At 34.5% G+C, this 15,889-nt stretch overlaps 1 protein-coding gene across 1 annotated transcript in view; it reads right to left on the reverse strand.

Moving 5' to 3' along the window:
* Positions 1–11,634, reverse strand: part of LOC114344206 (uncharacterized) — a 56,036-nt gene extending 44,402 nt beyond the window's left edge. The window contains exon 1 of the mRNA XM_028295054.2: positions 11,489–11,634. Coding sequence (XP_028150855.1) covers positions 11,489–11,501 — 13 coding nt within the window. The 5' untranslated portion in view covers positions 11,502–11,634. The remainder of the gene's footprint in view (positions 1–11,488) is intronic.
* Positions 11,635–15,889: the final 4,255 nt, after the last annotated feature.

The following is a 15,889-nucleotide window of genomic DNA, read 5'->3' on the forward strand; positions in this document are numbered from 1 at the left end:
TTAATAATTTCCAATTATAAAAATAACAGTTATCCAAGAACATTCCAAACCCATCTCTTGAAATTAATAATGACATTTTCAAGTAGAATGACATTCTAGTAATGTTTACATATCCATACCAGTGTGAATTTTACTACGCGTAATTTGCCGTGTAAAGACAGAAAAAGTAGGGATACACGTAAAATATTTGCGAATTATGTACCCATAGCCTTAAGTAAGTTTGTGCAAAAAAAAACGAATCGGAATAATTCACCTAACGAGGTCGAACATACAAGCTGGACTAATAATTAAGTAGCCAATTTTTATTCTAGGCAAATCAAATTTAAAAGTCACGTGACACAAATGAATTCTACATAATGGTGTGTAGTTGCATGACAACATTTCTAAAAATAGATGTTTGTGTTACACCATTCTCGTAATACAACTGATTGAAATGCTCAAATGATCTTGGAGGTCGACACCATGGGCGTGTCGAACTTAAAACGACCAGCGGAGTAAAAAAATCGATGGACCCACATTGGGGTCATCAAGGATACACCATTTTCTGATGGAAGATTAAACTACATACTACATAATACAAAAATTTAAATTGGGTAAATATTGGGTTAAAATATGTGAATAATTCGGTGTATACGCTGTGAGCTCGTACGTAGAGGGGATATTTACAAATTCTCGAGCGCCAGTAGTGACAAGTTTGTAAACGTTTACCGGAAATTTGACATAAATGGCAAAGTGATTAATTTAAAATTAAAATGAAAAACATTAATTATAAAAAATATTAGTTGGTCAAAGCTGTGGTATATATTTTTACCTTAAATATACTTGTTTTAAATACTGAATTTAAGTTTTTTTAATGTTCCGTAATATATAATTATAAATTAATGTATTAATCTTAGCGCCATCTACACGATAATTGTGAAAGTATCCGAAGTAAGAAATTTATATTTTATCAATAGAACGTCAAAATGATTAGCAAAATCTTAAAAAAATCGATTACAATTTAATTACTTTTTTGCGTTGTAAATATTAAGCGATAACAATTAAATAATAAATTTAAAAATTACCGGTGAAAGTTGAGTTAGTAACCGCTAGGAGCGACACCAGCGAAGCTCAGAGCGTATACCTACTGAATGTAGAATGAAGTAATGAAAAACAAATAAAAGTATAAAAATTAGGAGATTTGAAGACGTTATTCAGATTAATGTAACATTATAAATATTATATTATACTAATACGTCGCTAAGGAGTTCTAGAATCAACTGTTTTTTATATAAAAGCAGATTTAGGGCCGGTTGTTCGAACGCTAATCAACAATGATCATTATCAAATATTTAATTACTGTCACCAACTGTCAATGTCAACTTTGTTTGGGTTGCTGAAAACATAATTGATTACATTTATGAAATTACTTAATCAATTATGTTAAATTGTTATGTTAATTGATTAACTAATCTCATAATTATATCAATTATGTTTTCAGCAACCCAATAAAAGTTGACATTGACAGTTTTGGTGACACTAATTAAATATTTGATAGTGATCATTGTTGATTAGCGTTCGAACAACCGGCCCTAAAAATCTAAAAATTAAAAAAATAACGCAGAAAATATAAAAAATTGTCGATATAACTTAATTAACCTATGAAATGCCAGTGTCAAAATTTCATAAATGTTAATAGTGTCAAAATTCATATCAGTGGAGTAAACTTGCCTGAGGTTGGAACAATTACAAACCAGCATTACGGCGCGGTAAATTTAAATTACACCTCCTGGTTTAAAAAGAGGGTATAGTTAATAATTCTTCATACCTATCTTGTTTTTGTAATCCTGGCGGATTTGTTGTAAGGTATATAATATTAAAATGAAACTATACTCTTTTTGAGGAGTTTAAAGAAGAAGTTTAAAGTTTTAGTCAACTAAATTATGAAATTTTGACACTATTGACATTAATGAAATTTTGACTCCATTGACATTTAAAATTCATAGGTTAATTAAGTTATATCGTCGATTTTTTGTGTTATAAACATGTGCATAAAAACAAATTAAAATTGATGATCCTGAAATGCAAATAACAGCCATTTATGAAGATTGTCTATTCAATCTGTAAAGTTGTCCGATTCCGACATGGTCAACCAAAAAAGAAAATGAATCTGGTGGTTTTTCTCGTGATATTATTGGGTGTGAATCTATCTTTTGAGTTTACTCCTCCTAGTTTAAAAACAGGGTTTAAATATATCAAAATCAATCTAGTAAAGAAACTAGTTTACACTACATAATATTCTCTTTCAAGGTTAACGGATTATGTACGACGAATCTTTTAGGAATTTTATTACATATTGTTCATAACCGTGACTACCTTGAAAATAATAATGTTTATTTGATTGCAAAAAGACTGGGAGAATGTATAGAATACTTTACTTACACAAACAAAAGTAAAAACAACCATAATACTAACGAAATCTTGATAGTAGAGGGCCAGCAGATCGAAAGAGTAAAAAAGTACAATTATCTAGGAACACTTATAACTAGTGTGACCAACTCCAATTCAGTCGAATTCGGGACAAGGCTGAAAAAAATACTTGAAATCCGGGACTTTTCAGTGAAAAACGGGCCATTTTCCAAAAACAAAAAAAAACATTTATCAGCCATCATTATATTGTTGTATGCGGCATGCCTCGGACAGCTGATTCATGTGTACATCTATACATGAATTGATATTGTTTTTGAATCGTCTTTTCAGGACGATATTTAAAATACAGAAACAAAAAAAGTCCACAGTTTGAGTTTTCGTAGAACTATAATACCACGATATAAAATGGATGCGTTTTAAATGTGGTATTAGGATCACATCTAGAAATTGTCAACTTTTTTTAGTCCCACCAATTTCTTAGAAGAAGAACGTATTCAAAATTTCAAAATAGAATGTTACTAAAATGTCGAAAATTCGGATGGCCCGGAAGCCTTGTCCGGGACGCCGGGACACGACTTCGTAATTCGGGCCATGTCCCGGATTTTTCGGGCTAGTTGGTCACACTACTTATAACCGAAAATAATGACTACTCTGCAGAAATAAAAGACAGAATCGAAAAAGCACGTTCTAATTTTATAAAAATGAAAAAGGTCCTATGTAGCAAAGATTTAACATTAGCTCGTAAAGTACGCCTAACAAAATGTTACGTCTACAGTCTACAGTGTTCTATACTATGGAGTGGAATCATGGACGTTAAATGTAGAGACAATGAGACGACTTAACGCCTCTGAAATGTGGATCTATAGAATAATTATGAGGGTTTCCTGGGTAGATAGAGTTACAAACAATGAAGTACTGAGAAGAATAGGTAAAGAGAAGGAAGTTGAACTTACAATTAAAGAAAAGAAGCTACAGTATCTCGGACATGTGATGCGGGGCGAGAAGTATGGCATCCTACGACTCATAATGCAGGGAAAGATAGATGGCAGAAGAAGACCGGAAGAAGACGAATTTCATGGTTGAAGAACCTGAGAGAATGGTTTGGATGCAGCTCAAAACAACTATTTAGAGCTACTGCCTCAAAAATTAAAATAGCTATGATGATTGCCAACCTTCGTAGCGGAGATGGCACCTGAAGAAGAAGGAGAAGAAGAATAAGATTCAAACTGTCAACTGTTAGCGTGCGACATGAACAATTAATGGATGTCCTTAAATCGAAGAAGATAGACTATGATGACCTAAGGATCATGTCGAATTTATACTATAAGCAGCCAGCAAAAGTACGTATTAACGAACAGCTGTCAGAGGAAATTTGAGTTAGACGTGGGGTGAGACAGGGATGCGTATTGTCACCAGTTCTTTTTCATGCCTACTCGGAAGAGATCCTAAAAAACTCTTGAGGGTGAAACAGCTGGAATAAAGGTAAATGGAGTTCCCATTAACAACATTAAATATGCGGATGACACTGTCAGCCGAAAATATTGAAGATCTTCAGAGACTGGTGAACAGAATACCGATGTATTATAGCCAAGAATACGTTATAACAATGAACATCAAGAAGACAAAATTTATGAGAATATATTATCCAAAACGCAAAGAAATAACGAGAATCTCCTCATAAACGGAACCAATGTCGAACGAATAGACAAATATGCATATCTGGGAACAATGATCAACTCCACAAATGATTACTTCCAGGAGATTAAAATTAGAATAGAAGAGGCTAGAGCGAACTTTAACAAAATGAGAAAAGTGCTCTGCACAAGAGATCTGAAGTTAAAGCTAAAAGTAAGGTTGTCTAGGTGCTCCGTTTTCTCGACTTTGTTTTGCGGAATGGAAGCTTGGACCTTGAATGCGGCAACAATGAAAAACTGGAATCATTCGAGTTGTGGGTGTATAAAAGAATTCTGAAAATATCATGGACAGATCACGTCACAAACAAAGAGGTGAATAATGAAAAAGATGAATAAAGAAATGAAAGTCTTAAATAGAGATAAGTCTTAAAATAAAGATTACACGTGGAGATAGATACAACTTGCTCCAACACAATTAAACAGGGAACGATCCAAGGAAAAAGAAGCATAGGGAGACGCAGAATATCGCGGCTGCGCAACCTGAGAATGGTATGGATGTATATCAAAAATGAACTTTTCAGAACAGCCGTCACAGCCGTCTCGTAAGTCCGAATAACTATGACGATTGCCGACCTTCATCGTGGAGACGGCACTTTAAGAAGATACCAGTGGCGGCTCGTGGCTTTAGGGACAGGGTCGGCAAGATTTTTGTCTCCTCAGATAGGTATACCATCTAATTGAAAGGCTTCAATCATCATAGAAGATTTTTGATTTTTGTTTTTTTTTATTTATTTTTTTGTTGTTTTTTTTTTGTTTTTTTTTCACATTAGATTTAAATTTAGATCCTAAACATGTTTATAAATTAACTTTAGTCTATGTTGTTTGGACGTAGCAAAATGGGTTATAACATCATCGTAAAATTTATTAATGTGTTGGAGATATGTTAATAGTTTTTTTCTATTGACATTTGAGAAAAGCTTGACATACTCTTTTGTTTCATGGTGTTTCGACAATACGATTTGACACTTTTGAGACAAGAGAAATCCCGTTCATTTAAGAGGAAACAGTAGCGATCAACAGGTAGCAACAAACGCGTTCCAAGATTGCGGCTGTAATTTTGAATATTTTGTGGAGATATTTGGCACACTTATTCGTAATATAATTAGGAATGACGATACAGAGCCCAATTTCAGAAATATGTTAGTATGTGGAAATTACTCTATAACTAAATAAAATATTGCAAAAAGGAGCCTGTACCGCCATTAAGAAAGACAAAAAATACACTTTCTTCAAATAAACTTTTTTATCCCGTGCCTAGACTTTGTGTCACATTGAAACTACCAAAAATCGATTTTTTTTAACAAGAAATCGAACGTCACTGACTTAGCAACATTTCGCCCCTATCTGTATAAAAATTATTGTTTTTGATAGTATAAACGTCACTGTCAGTGTCGAATCACCGACGCACTGTTGCCTCACTTTTGAAAGTTCGTAGAACTTTCGGAATCTTGGACCGCATTTGTTGCTACCTGTTGATCGCTACTGTATCACCTTAAGGCAAAAGTTGGTAGCAATGAGAGAATTCATGATAATAATTTATTAATTTCGGGAACAGTTTGTTGCAATGAATTGCAGTATATAAAACTATACATATTTTGTAACTTATCCCATCTTCCGAAAATATTTGGATCAGCATATAAAACTTTTAATTCATTTCTTTAGTTGTCTATTTGATTAAAGAATGATGCATAGTTTTAATACACTTGTCTAATAGATATTTTGAAAATTCTTTGGCGTAACTTTAAAATTTTTGCAAAGCTTCAAAAATTTGCAAATCTTCAAAATTTGAAAAAAAGGAGTATCTATTTGCACAAATAATAATAGTATCAAAAATTTCAAAATATACTTGTTTTTCGAGATCTGTGTCATACTTTTGTATTTTTTGGGGGTGTTCGGAAATATCAAGCGAATCCAAAACGTTACTGCGTATATTATATTGAAAATTACTATCTCTGGGATTTTTTACCAGCTTTGTTATTCTATTTTTGGAATAAATAATGTCAGTTAACTGATTTTCAACAACATTGAATATCACATCAGTTTGGGTAAACACTTTCTTAAAAATATGTAAAAAAAATATTAAAAGAATAATCATTTAGTAAAGTTTTCAAACAGATTGTTTCACGAATCGAGATAATATCGTCGGCTTACTGCCAAAACCAACTAACTCCACTTTTTAAAGTTTTGAGGAATCGACGTTTTAAACTTTAATTTGAAATGAAAAATCGTTTGAATTTAAAAATGATTTAATGACTGAAAAATATTAAAGTAAATAACAGTAAAAACGAAACATTTTGTTAAAAACTTATTAAAATGAAGTGAAAGTTAAAAAAAAGTACAAAAAACATTTTTTTTTTCGGCACTTGTCGGGTTTTGGCTGTACAAAGTTAGTCAACTTCTAGGTAATAACTACATCACTGTCCTCCATATCAGGCACTTGTCTTGTTTTGGCAGAACTAGAATATTGTAAATGATAAAATACTATGTTATTTAAACAGAGATGTGTAGACAACTGCACATAGCTGTTTTTGGCTGAACAAAAGTGTCATCATTGGAATTAGTTGTTTTGAGACCCTTCTGTTTCCCACATTTAAAATCTGTTTTGAAGTGTCTGGTTTCATCAGTACATTCTTTGATAATTATTAAGTACAAAGGCGTACTTAACTCAGAATCGACAAAAAGAGGAGTTAGTTGGTTTTGGCAGTAAGCCGACGATATCATCACTTGCAAAATTGTCGCCTTTTTTAATAAAATAAAATTAAAAACTTCCAAAAGCTGTTTACGAAAATCTGCTACAGTGAAAACTAACCGAGATTTAAAATTCCAAAAGCTACTTTATTTCATAATTAATTTCATCCCGAGCGCACTTTAGCAGGGTACGTGGATTGCCTGCTGCTGTGTCTACCTATCACCGATCGGCAGATTGTTTATGTGCCGGACCCTGCCATTCAAATACGGGAGAAATTGTGGTGAAATGTATAATTGGTTGTCTAATATTCCACAGCGCAGCGCTTCAAATCGTAGATCTAGGGACGGCTTGCCGTCGCGCGTCGAAGCGAAGCTGATCTTATAAAAAAGAATTCATACAATCGCAATCGGATGCACGGCTGGGATTATTAATTTGAAAGTTTCTTACGCGTAGGGATCACGTAACGTATCGGATTGATCGAATTCTTTTAAAAACAATGAATTAAATTTAGTCTGTATTATCTCACAGATTTTTTTTATTTTACAGAAACAAATATCATCAACTCTGGATTAAATTAAATATTTAGAAAATCTACAATGTGTCCATAATGTGTGGGTCGGCACTGCCGACCCTGACCGGCCGCCACTGGAAGATACCTATAATAATAATACCTATTCCTAACAAAAACTGTTCATAGAATTACCAATAGGTTTTGTTCTAGCGCATAAAACAACCCAGTCTCAGATAGAAATATGGACCTATAAAGGTCATTTAAAAACGATACAAAATCTTATTAAAAGAAAATACATAGTACAAAATGCCACTGCTGACATTAATGTTTGTAGGCCGCAACAAATCCGATCTTCAGCGCAAAACTTTACGAGACTGATAATGACAAAAAACTGACAACAAATTACCGCAAAACCGTTTTAACCACCGAAGATGCCACAAGAGAAAATGAATCCAGAAACTTTTACAGGTGTGTACCTGAACTGACCTGAAGGCCATCTTATTCAGCACACGAAATAAATTATTCTAAAAGTAGAAGTCGTTGAATAAAAATTTGGCTTTAGCCAAGTTATTCAACTGTCCAGTTGGAGGAAATCCGTTCTATTACGTAATGCCCTACCAATAATTAATTCATATACGAAAGGTCAAATTGTTAGTCCAGTAATTGATCGTTTTGGAGTGTTATTTTCCTAGTCGCGACGGATTTGCTTGAACATTTTGGATTTAGGTTCTTCTTACCCTCTACTTGGACTTTTACAGGATTGCTTTTAATTGTAGAGTAAAAGCCACCCTTTCTCGGGGGTGAAAAAACATACAGCCAAAATAAGTCCGGAAATGGATTAAATGACTAATTCTGACCAACTTTTGTTCTATAGAGTTTTTTCACCAAGTCAATACTTTTCGAGTTATTTGCGAGTGAAAATGTTTATTTTTCATTAAAAAATCACGTTTTCAGACGGTTTTTCGCAAATAATTCAAAAAGTAAGTATTTTATCGTAAAAAATATTCCTGGCAAAAATGTAGCCGTAGCCTATAAAAAATGAAAAAAAAAATGGTTTATTTATGAAGTATATGGATCAACTGATCAGATCAACAACGCTCTGAGCTTCGCTGGTGGCGCTCCTAGCGGATTACTAATTCAACTTTCACCGGTAATTTTTAAATTTATTATTTAATTACAGTTTCTAATTTAGTTACAGCTTTACAATTTACTTTATAGATGTATGATCTGTAAGTTTGACCGGTTATTTTAAATTAATTTAGTTTGACTTATTTAAAAAAAATTGGTTTTATAGTAAAAAAAATTTTTATTTTCCTTTTTTTAAAATAACTTAAATAAAGTATTACTTAGTGATTCGAAAGTCTTGAAGTGTAAGAAAATGCAGGTTTTGCTTTTTTAAATATTTGTTTTTTTTTTTGTTTTTCTGTAAGACAAAAATTGGCTGATCAAAGTTTGCACACACTAATAGTGATTAGTGACTCGTTCAAACCCTTTCAACTTTCAATAGCCCAACCTTTCAAAAATACGAGCTTTAAAAAATAATTTAAATGATCTTATTGTCTTTAAAAAACCTACAAAATGGTCTTTTTAAGTACATATTTCATAGCTTAAAAACTAACCGAGTTAGGTATGAGTAAAACAAAACAATGACGTATTTAAGGAGATATCAAAACGCGTATACTTTTCATGAGCTGCAACTCTGCTTCTACTGGGTCTACAGACATCATAAATAGGTACGGGTCATTCCATTTCAAATCACTCAATTTTGGAGCAAAAAAAATTTTGGACCTCCGATTTGTCTGAAAATTGGTATATGCTTCTGCGGGACGTAAAAATAAGTTATTTAAGGTCAAAAAATCTTCTTCTTTTTTTTCTCAAAATGTTATTTTATGCGATTTTACAGTGATATGGTGTTTATTTATACAAATTTGAATTTTCTATCGTAAAGTATCAATGGAAAACATAATATTTTAATAGAAGGGACTCAAAAATGTCATTATATGGCATTATAACAAGTTACTTTGATTCAAAACAAGCTTTTGATCAAATTTTATAGTGTAGAAAACGTTAAAATACCGTTTTTTACATTTTTTTCCATTCCCAAAATACATCATAATCGATTTGGCTGAAAATTTGCAAACATATAGACAAAACATAGGACTTTAAGTGGTGAGAAGGATTTGAATTATATTACAATACCAAAAAAGTTACATGCAATATTATAGTCAAAAATATAGGCGTCTACTGTAAGTACAATTAACTCGAAAATATCGACCTCACGACAAAAATTGTTAAAAAGAAATTGTAATAATTGTAAATACGATTTATTTGGAACAATTTCAGTTCCTACCATTTTTGTCGAAAAGTTAAAAATGGCGGAGATATTGAGAAAAACAGGTTCTCCTTTAAAATCAAGATGGCGGCTAACGTAACGGAGGAATTCATTCGTGATTTTAAATTTAGGCTACTATTGACTCCCCTAAAGATCAGAAAAATAAAATTTTGGGCAGCTCGGCATTCAAGGTCAAATGCTATCCCGACTGGACTAATATATACTTTTGAGTCTGATATTACTGCATGTAACTTTTTTGGTATTGAAATATAATTCAAATCCTTCTAACCACTTAAAGTCCTATCTTTTGGCTATCTGTGGGCAAATTTTCAGCCAAATCGATGATGATGTATTTTGGGAATGGAGGAAAATGTAAAAACGGTATTTTAACGTTTTTTACACTATAAAATTTGATCAAAAACTTGTTTTGATTCAAAATAACTTGTTATAATGCCATATAATGACATTTTTGAGTCCTTTCTATTAAAATATTATGTTTTTCATTGATACTTTACGATAGAAAATGCAAATTTGTATAAATAAACACCAAATCACTGTAAAATCGCATAAAATAACATTTTGAGAAAAAAAGAAGATTTTTTGACCTTAAATATCTTATTTTTACGTCCCGCAGAAGCTATATACCAATTTTCAGACAAATCGGAGATCCAAAATTTTTTGCCTGAGTGATTTGACATGGAATGTACCCGTACACCTTTTTATAAGCTACATTTTTGCTAAGGAAAAATTAAGATCAAAAAGTACTGAATTAGTAAAAACAATCTGTAGAACGAAAATTGCTCAGAATTAGTCGATTTATCCATTTCCGGACTTATCTTGAACGTGTTTTTCACCCCCGAGAGGGGGTGACTTTCATCCCCCAGGTAAAAGCAAAAGCAACCCTGGGCTCAAGTCGAATAATGAAGTAGAGGGTAAGAGGAACCTAAATCCTAATTTTCATTCAATTTCGTGGTGCCATGGAAAATTACACGGTATCCCCGTATTTCACGTTCACGTTCATGGACTGGCCTATGTTCGTTGTGTAATATTGTAAGTGAACCAGAAGCTACATTTATTTGTTGTTTTTGTATTTAAAAAAAAGAGAGCCACGCCCCATAGATACACATCTCTATTTTAAATCAAGAATAATAACAAATATTACAATAATTACAATTTATCAATTACAATAATCATCTCATCATCACTGCGAATCTATCATTATTCGTATCAACAAAAAATACTATTTTTTATTTTTTTAAGCCGCCTATTATTGGCCTCTATTTGAGGATGAGTAACTTCATTTACACGCTTAACGAATAAAAATTGTTTACCTACATAAAAGTGATACCAGCATTATTAATATTACCTTGATGTTTAAATAAAATACGCGTATGTGTCATAGTACCTATATTTTAATTAGGATGACTTCATTTCTAATTCTAATCCATTAGAAATTATTTGCAAACAGTAAAATAAACGAAAACACGCGTTTTTTGCTGATAAATCTACTTTTTATAACAGTTCAAAACTTTTTGAGACAACTGTTTTTCAAATTACTGTAACAAGTTTTTATAATACAGAACTGTCATTAATCGACATCATCCAATATAATTATTTACTGATATATTTACACTTACACATACACAGATCTATCTCAATCTTGATTATCTATAAAGTACTTTGAGTACCGCATGGTATAGCGATACGGCCTAGAGATACACCGAACCGGCAGGCAGATAAACTTTTATCCCGCTAGATAAAACAAAATCTACGAATACTTGACAATTTTTGAGGTTGATAATGAGTTTTTAACAGTTGTATAAGTAGTTAAGGAAAGTTTGTAAGGTACTTACGGATTACACTCATGTTGAAAGTTTGAATTAAAAATCCAGCCGGACACTAAACAGAACACTTCGTAATATCGGAATTCAAACTGAATACGTCGACACCATCAGTTGCTATAAATGTTCCACGTTTGCGCGTCTTATAGACAGGGTAGGCTTCAAGAAGATATATGGTCTGAATTTTTCGATTTAGAAATTGGAATTTACATGTGGGGATTAAAAGTTATTTTTTATACTATCTATCTATCTATCTATTGCCCCTTATTTCTCCAAAGTTAAATGTAGGCCTGCCCCTTATCTTTCCAATCTTCTCGGTTCAATGCTAATCCTGTCTGTCTGGACCCTGCGTATCTTTTTAGGTCATCCGACCATCTCATCTATGGTCTGTCCTTTCCTCTTTTATGGTCCAAAGGTCTCCAGTGGGTTATCGCTTCATTCCATCTTCCGTCTCTTTATCTGCTGATGTTTCATGCAAAGTACCCCGCACAAACCTTATGGAAATTAGGTCTCAATGGATTTTGTTCATACTTTGGGAAAATACCCTTTGAAGCATCCTGATAAAAAGTTCTCATGGGCACAACTCAATCGTATGAAGGATTTTCAAGATATAGAGGTACAAACTCGGAAAATTATAAGATTTACTGGGTATTCCAATTCCTTGAGTTACTGGTTATCTGGCAACATGTACAAGTTTGGATCAAGGAAAAGTACTAGTAGTCTAGGATCTTTTCCTGGCTATCCAATGGCGTCCTTTACTTTGACCTTGACCTTCAACGGATGTCATCTTCTAGAGTCTCGAGGGGTTTCGGAATTAAATTGATATAAACAGATTACTCATGGGTTTTTGGGATCGCTAAACACGAATATACCATCAGAATTGACCTCCGGAGGACGTGGTGGTCAGGGCTACTGCAATGGACGTCATCTTCTAGAGTTTCGATGGTTTTCGGCATTTAATTAATGCAAATGAATCACTGGAGGGTTTTTTGAGGTCGCTAAACACGAATATGCCACCAGAACCACTCCCGGAGCACCTGGTTTCCAAGGTCAATGAAAGGCGCTCCTAAAGTTTCGAGAGTCTTTGGGTCTTTTTGAATGCGTGATCAGCGCAGACACAAGAGCACATGGTGCCTAAGACGGGTTACCTTCTGGAGTTAATAACCTAAGAGTAATCCATTTGATTCCTCCATTTGATTTCTCCGAAACTCCAGAAGATAACCTGTCTTAGGCACCAGGTGCTCCTGTGTCTGTGCTGATCACGTATTCGTGTTCAGCAACCCCAAAAACCTGTAACAAGTCCGTTTGCATTAATGTAGTACCAAAGACCCTCGAAACTTTAGGAGCGCCTTTCATTGACTTTGGAAACCAGGTGCTCCGGAAGTCGGTTCTGGTTGCATATTCGTGTTTAGCGACCTCAAAAAACCCTCCAGTAATTCATTTACATCAATTAAATGCCGAAAACCATCGAAACTCTAGAAGATGACATCCCTTGCAGTGACCCTGGCCACCACGTCCTCCGGAGGTCAATTCTGATGGCATATTCGTGTTTAGCGATCCCAAAAACCCATACGTAATCTGTTTATATCAATTTAATGCCGAAAACCCTTGAAACTCTAGAAGATGACGTCCGTTGAAGGTCAAGGTCAAAGTAAAGGACGCCATTGGATAGCCAGGAAAAGATCCTAGACTACTAGTACTTTTCCTTGATCCAAACTTCTACATGTTGCCAGATAACCAGTAACTCAGGGAATTGGAATACCCAGTAAATCTTATAATTTTTCGAGTTTGTGCCTCTATATCTTGAAAATTCTTCATACGATTGAGTTGTGCCCATGAGAACTTTTTATCAGGATGCTTCAAATAGTATTTCCCCAAAGTATGAACGAAATCCACTGGGAACTAATTTCCATAAGGTTTGTGCGGGGTACTTTCCATTTGAGAGTAGAGCTGCATGTTTGTTTACGTCTTTCACTTTGTTTTTATTTCTGATCAATGTATTTTTCTTTTTATCACTTAGCGTGATACCCAGCATCTGCCTTTCCATTACTTTTCAAGTCTTGGCTATCTTTGGCATATTTTCCTTTGTGAGGGTCCATGTGTGTGCTCCATATGTAGGTAAGTACTGGTAGAACACATTGGTCATATACTTTTGTGCAGAGGTATTTGGCATATTTCTGGTTTTTCAGGATATAGCTCAGTTTTCCGAATCTCACCCATGCCAGGCTTCTGCTGTTTGATTTTCTTTACTCAGTTTCATTATTTGCGCTAGGTATATGTACTCCTTGACTTTCTGTATTGTACATGTCCCTATTTGCATTGTTTCGTTGTCCTCTTCTACGTTTGTCATATATTTAGTTTTTATGTTTGTGTAGTTCATTTTTAGACCTATCTCGTTTGCTTTCTTGTCCAATTTTTTTCATCATTTCGTTAAGACCTTTCATATTGTCTGATATCACCGCTATGTCATACGCATATCTCAGGTTATTCAGCAGTTCTCCATTGACGTTGATTCCTTTGTTGTGCCATTCAAGTTTTTGAATACATCTTCTAGTGCTTGTGTAAATAATTTTGGGGATATTGTGTCCCCTTGCCTAATTCCTCTATTTATTTTTATTGGTTTGGTGTTTTGGTGTGGATGTTTTACTCTGACTATTGCTATTTCGTAGATGTTTTTAACATTACTGTGTATCGATAGTCGATCCTTCCATTTATTAGCGAAGATTGTATGGCCCAGTGTTCAATACTGCCAAAGGCCTTTTCAAAATCCATAAAAGCAATATATAGCGGTAATCTGTGCTCATTGTTAGCAAGTGGTCTGCCGGCAGCTTGGAGCTGCCGAACCCACCATACACGGACAGCTTAAATGCGTTTACCTCCGTTTTCTCTCTTCGAGTACCTACCCCTCTTGACTGTAGACGGCACCTAATTTTTGTTTTGTTTCTTTATCGATCACTGTCGTATCGTTCAAAATGAATTTGGAAAATTTTGATGACGAATTATTGATAAACGAAATGAAACCAAAGGAGTGTTTCTGGAATTACCTCTGCGAAATATCATCATCATCAACCCGTACTCGTCCACTGCTGGACATAGGTCTACCTCAGCTCTTTCCATCTTTCTCTGTTTTGTGCGGCTTGCATTCAGTTGCCGATAATACGCTTCAGATCGTCAGCCCATCTGGTTGGTGGTCGTCCTCTGTTCCGTAGTGCTTCTTCTCCTGGCCTCCACTCGACAATACGTTTTGTCCATCGGTTGTCTGACAATCTGGCGACGTGTCCTGCCCAATTCCACTTGAGCGACACGATTCTTTCGACGGCGTCCGTTGTTTTTGTTCTACGACGTATTTCTTCGTTTGGGATTCGGTCCCTCAGGGAGACACCCAACATCTGGCGCTCCATATCCCTCTGAGTTATGCGAATCTTGTTCACTATCTTTTTACGGCCGGTTTCACAAAGTAAAGTTAACTTGTGGTTAAGAGATAACCTCAAAATTACCCCAAAATATGCGTTTCAGTTTAATAATTGTTACCCTTCTGGGTATACTCATAAGGGTAACCCACTCCAACCTCTGGTTAAAAATTCTGTGCGTTAACCATACTTCGCCGTTGACCTGAAACTAAAACGCATATTTTGGGGTAACCTCTGGTTATCTCTTAACCACAAGTTAACTTTACTTTGTGAAACCGGCCGTTAGTGAGTGTTAATGTTTCCGCTCCATAAGTGAGTACAGGCAATACACACTGGTCAAAGATTTTCCTTTTCAGGCATATGGGTAAGTCCGATTTAAATACATAGCTCAGTTTACCAAACGCTGCCCAGGCTAATCCTATGCGACGTGGGAGCTCGCACGTCTGGTTATCTCTTCCCAACCGAATTTCATGTCCCAAGTACTTATAAGATGCAGTCTGCTCAATATCCATTCCATCAACAACAATATTACGATTTGGCACCAGATTAGTCATTATTTGCGTCTTGTTGATATTAATCTTTAGTCCGACCTCTAAGGAAGCGTGATATAACTTGTTCAACATTATTATTGCATAATCCATACGATCGGCTATAAGGACGATGTCATCTGCGAATCTCAAATGACTGAACTTCTCTCCATTTATATTGATACAATATTCGTTCAGATCTGCCTTTTTAAAAGTGTGTTCTAAAGGGTTGTGAACAGCTTTGGTGAGATGGTGTCTCCTTGCCGTACTCATCGCTGCATACAGAATTTATTAGTTTGTTGATCAGAGACTCTTACGCTATCGTATCTTACGCATTGTGGTATCATGTTAGTGTAGCGATGGTCTATTCGGCATTCTGTCAATGCTTTTAACATTTTCTGCTGGTTTATGGTATCGAAAGATTTCTCGATATCACGAATATCAAGTTTTTTATTACCAGTAAGTGGTCGTTAGTG

Source organism: Diabrotica virgifera, chromosome 7, assembly GCF_917563875.1.
Source record: "Diabrotica virgifera virgifera chromosome 7, PGI_DIABVI_V3a".
NCBI classification, from domain to species: Eukaryota; Metazoa; Arthropoda; class Insecta; order Coleoptera; family Chrysomelidae; genus Diabrotica; species Diabrotica virgifera.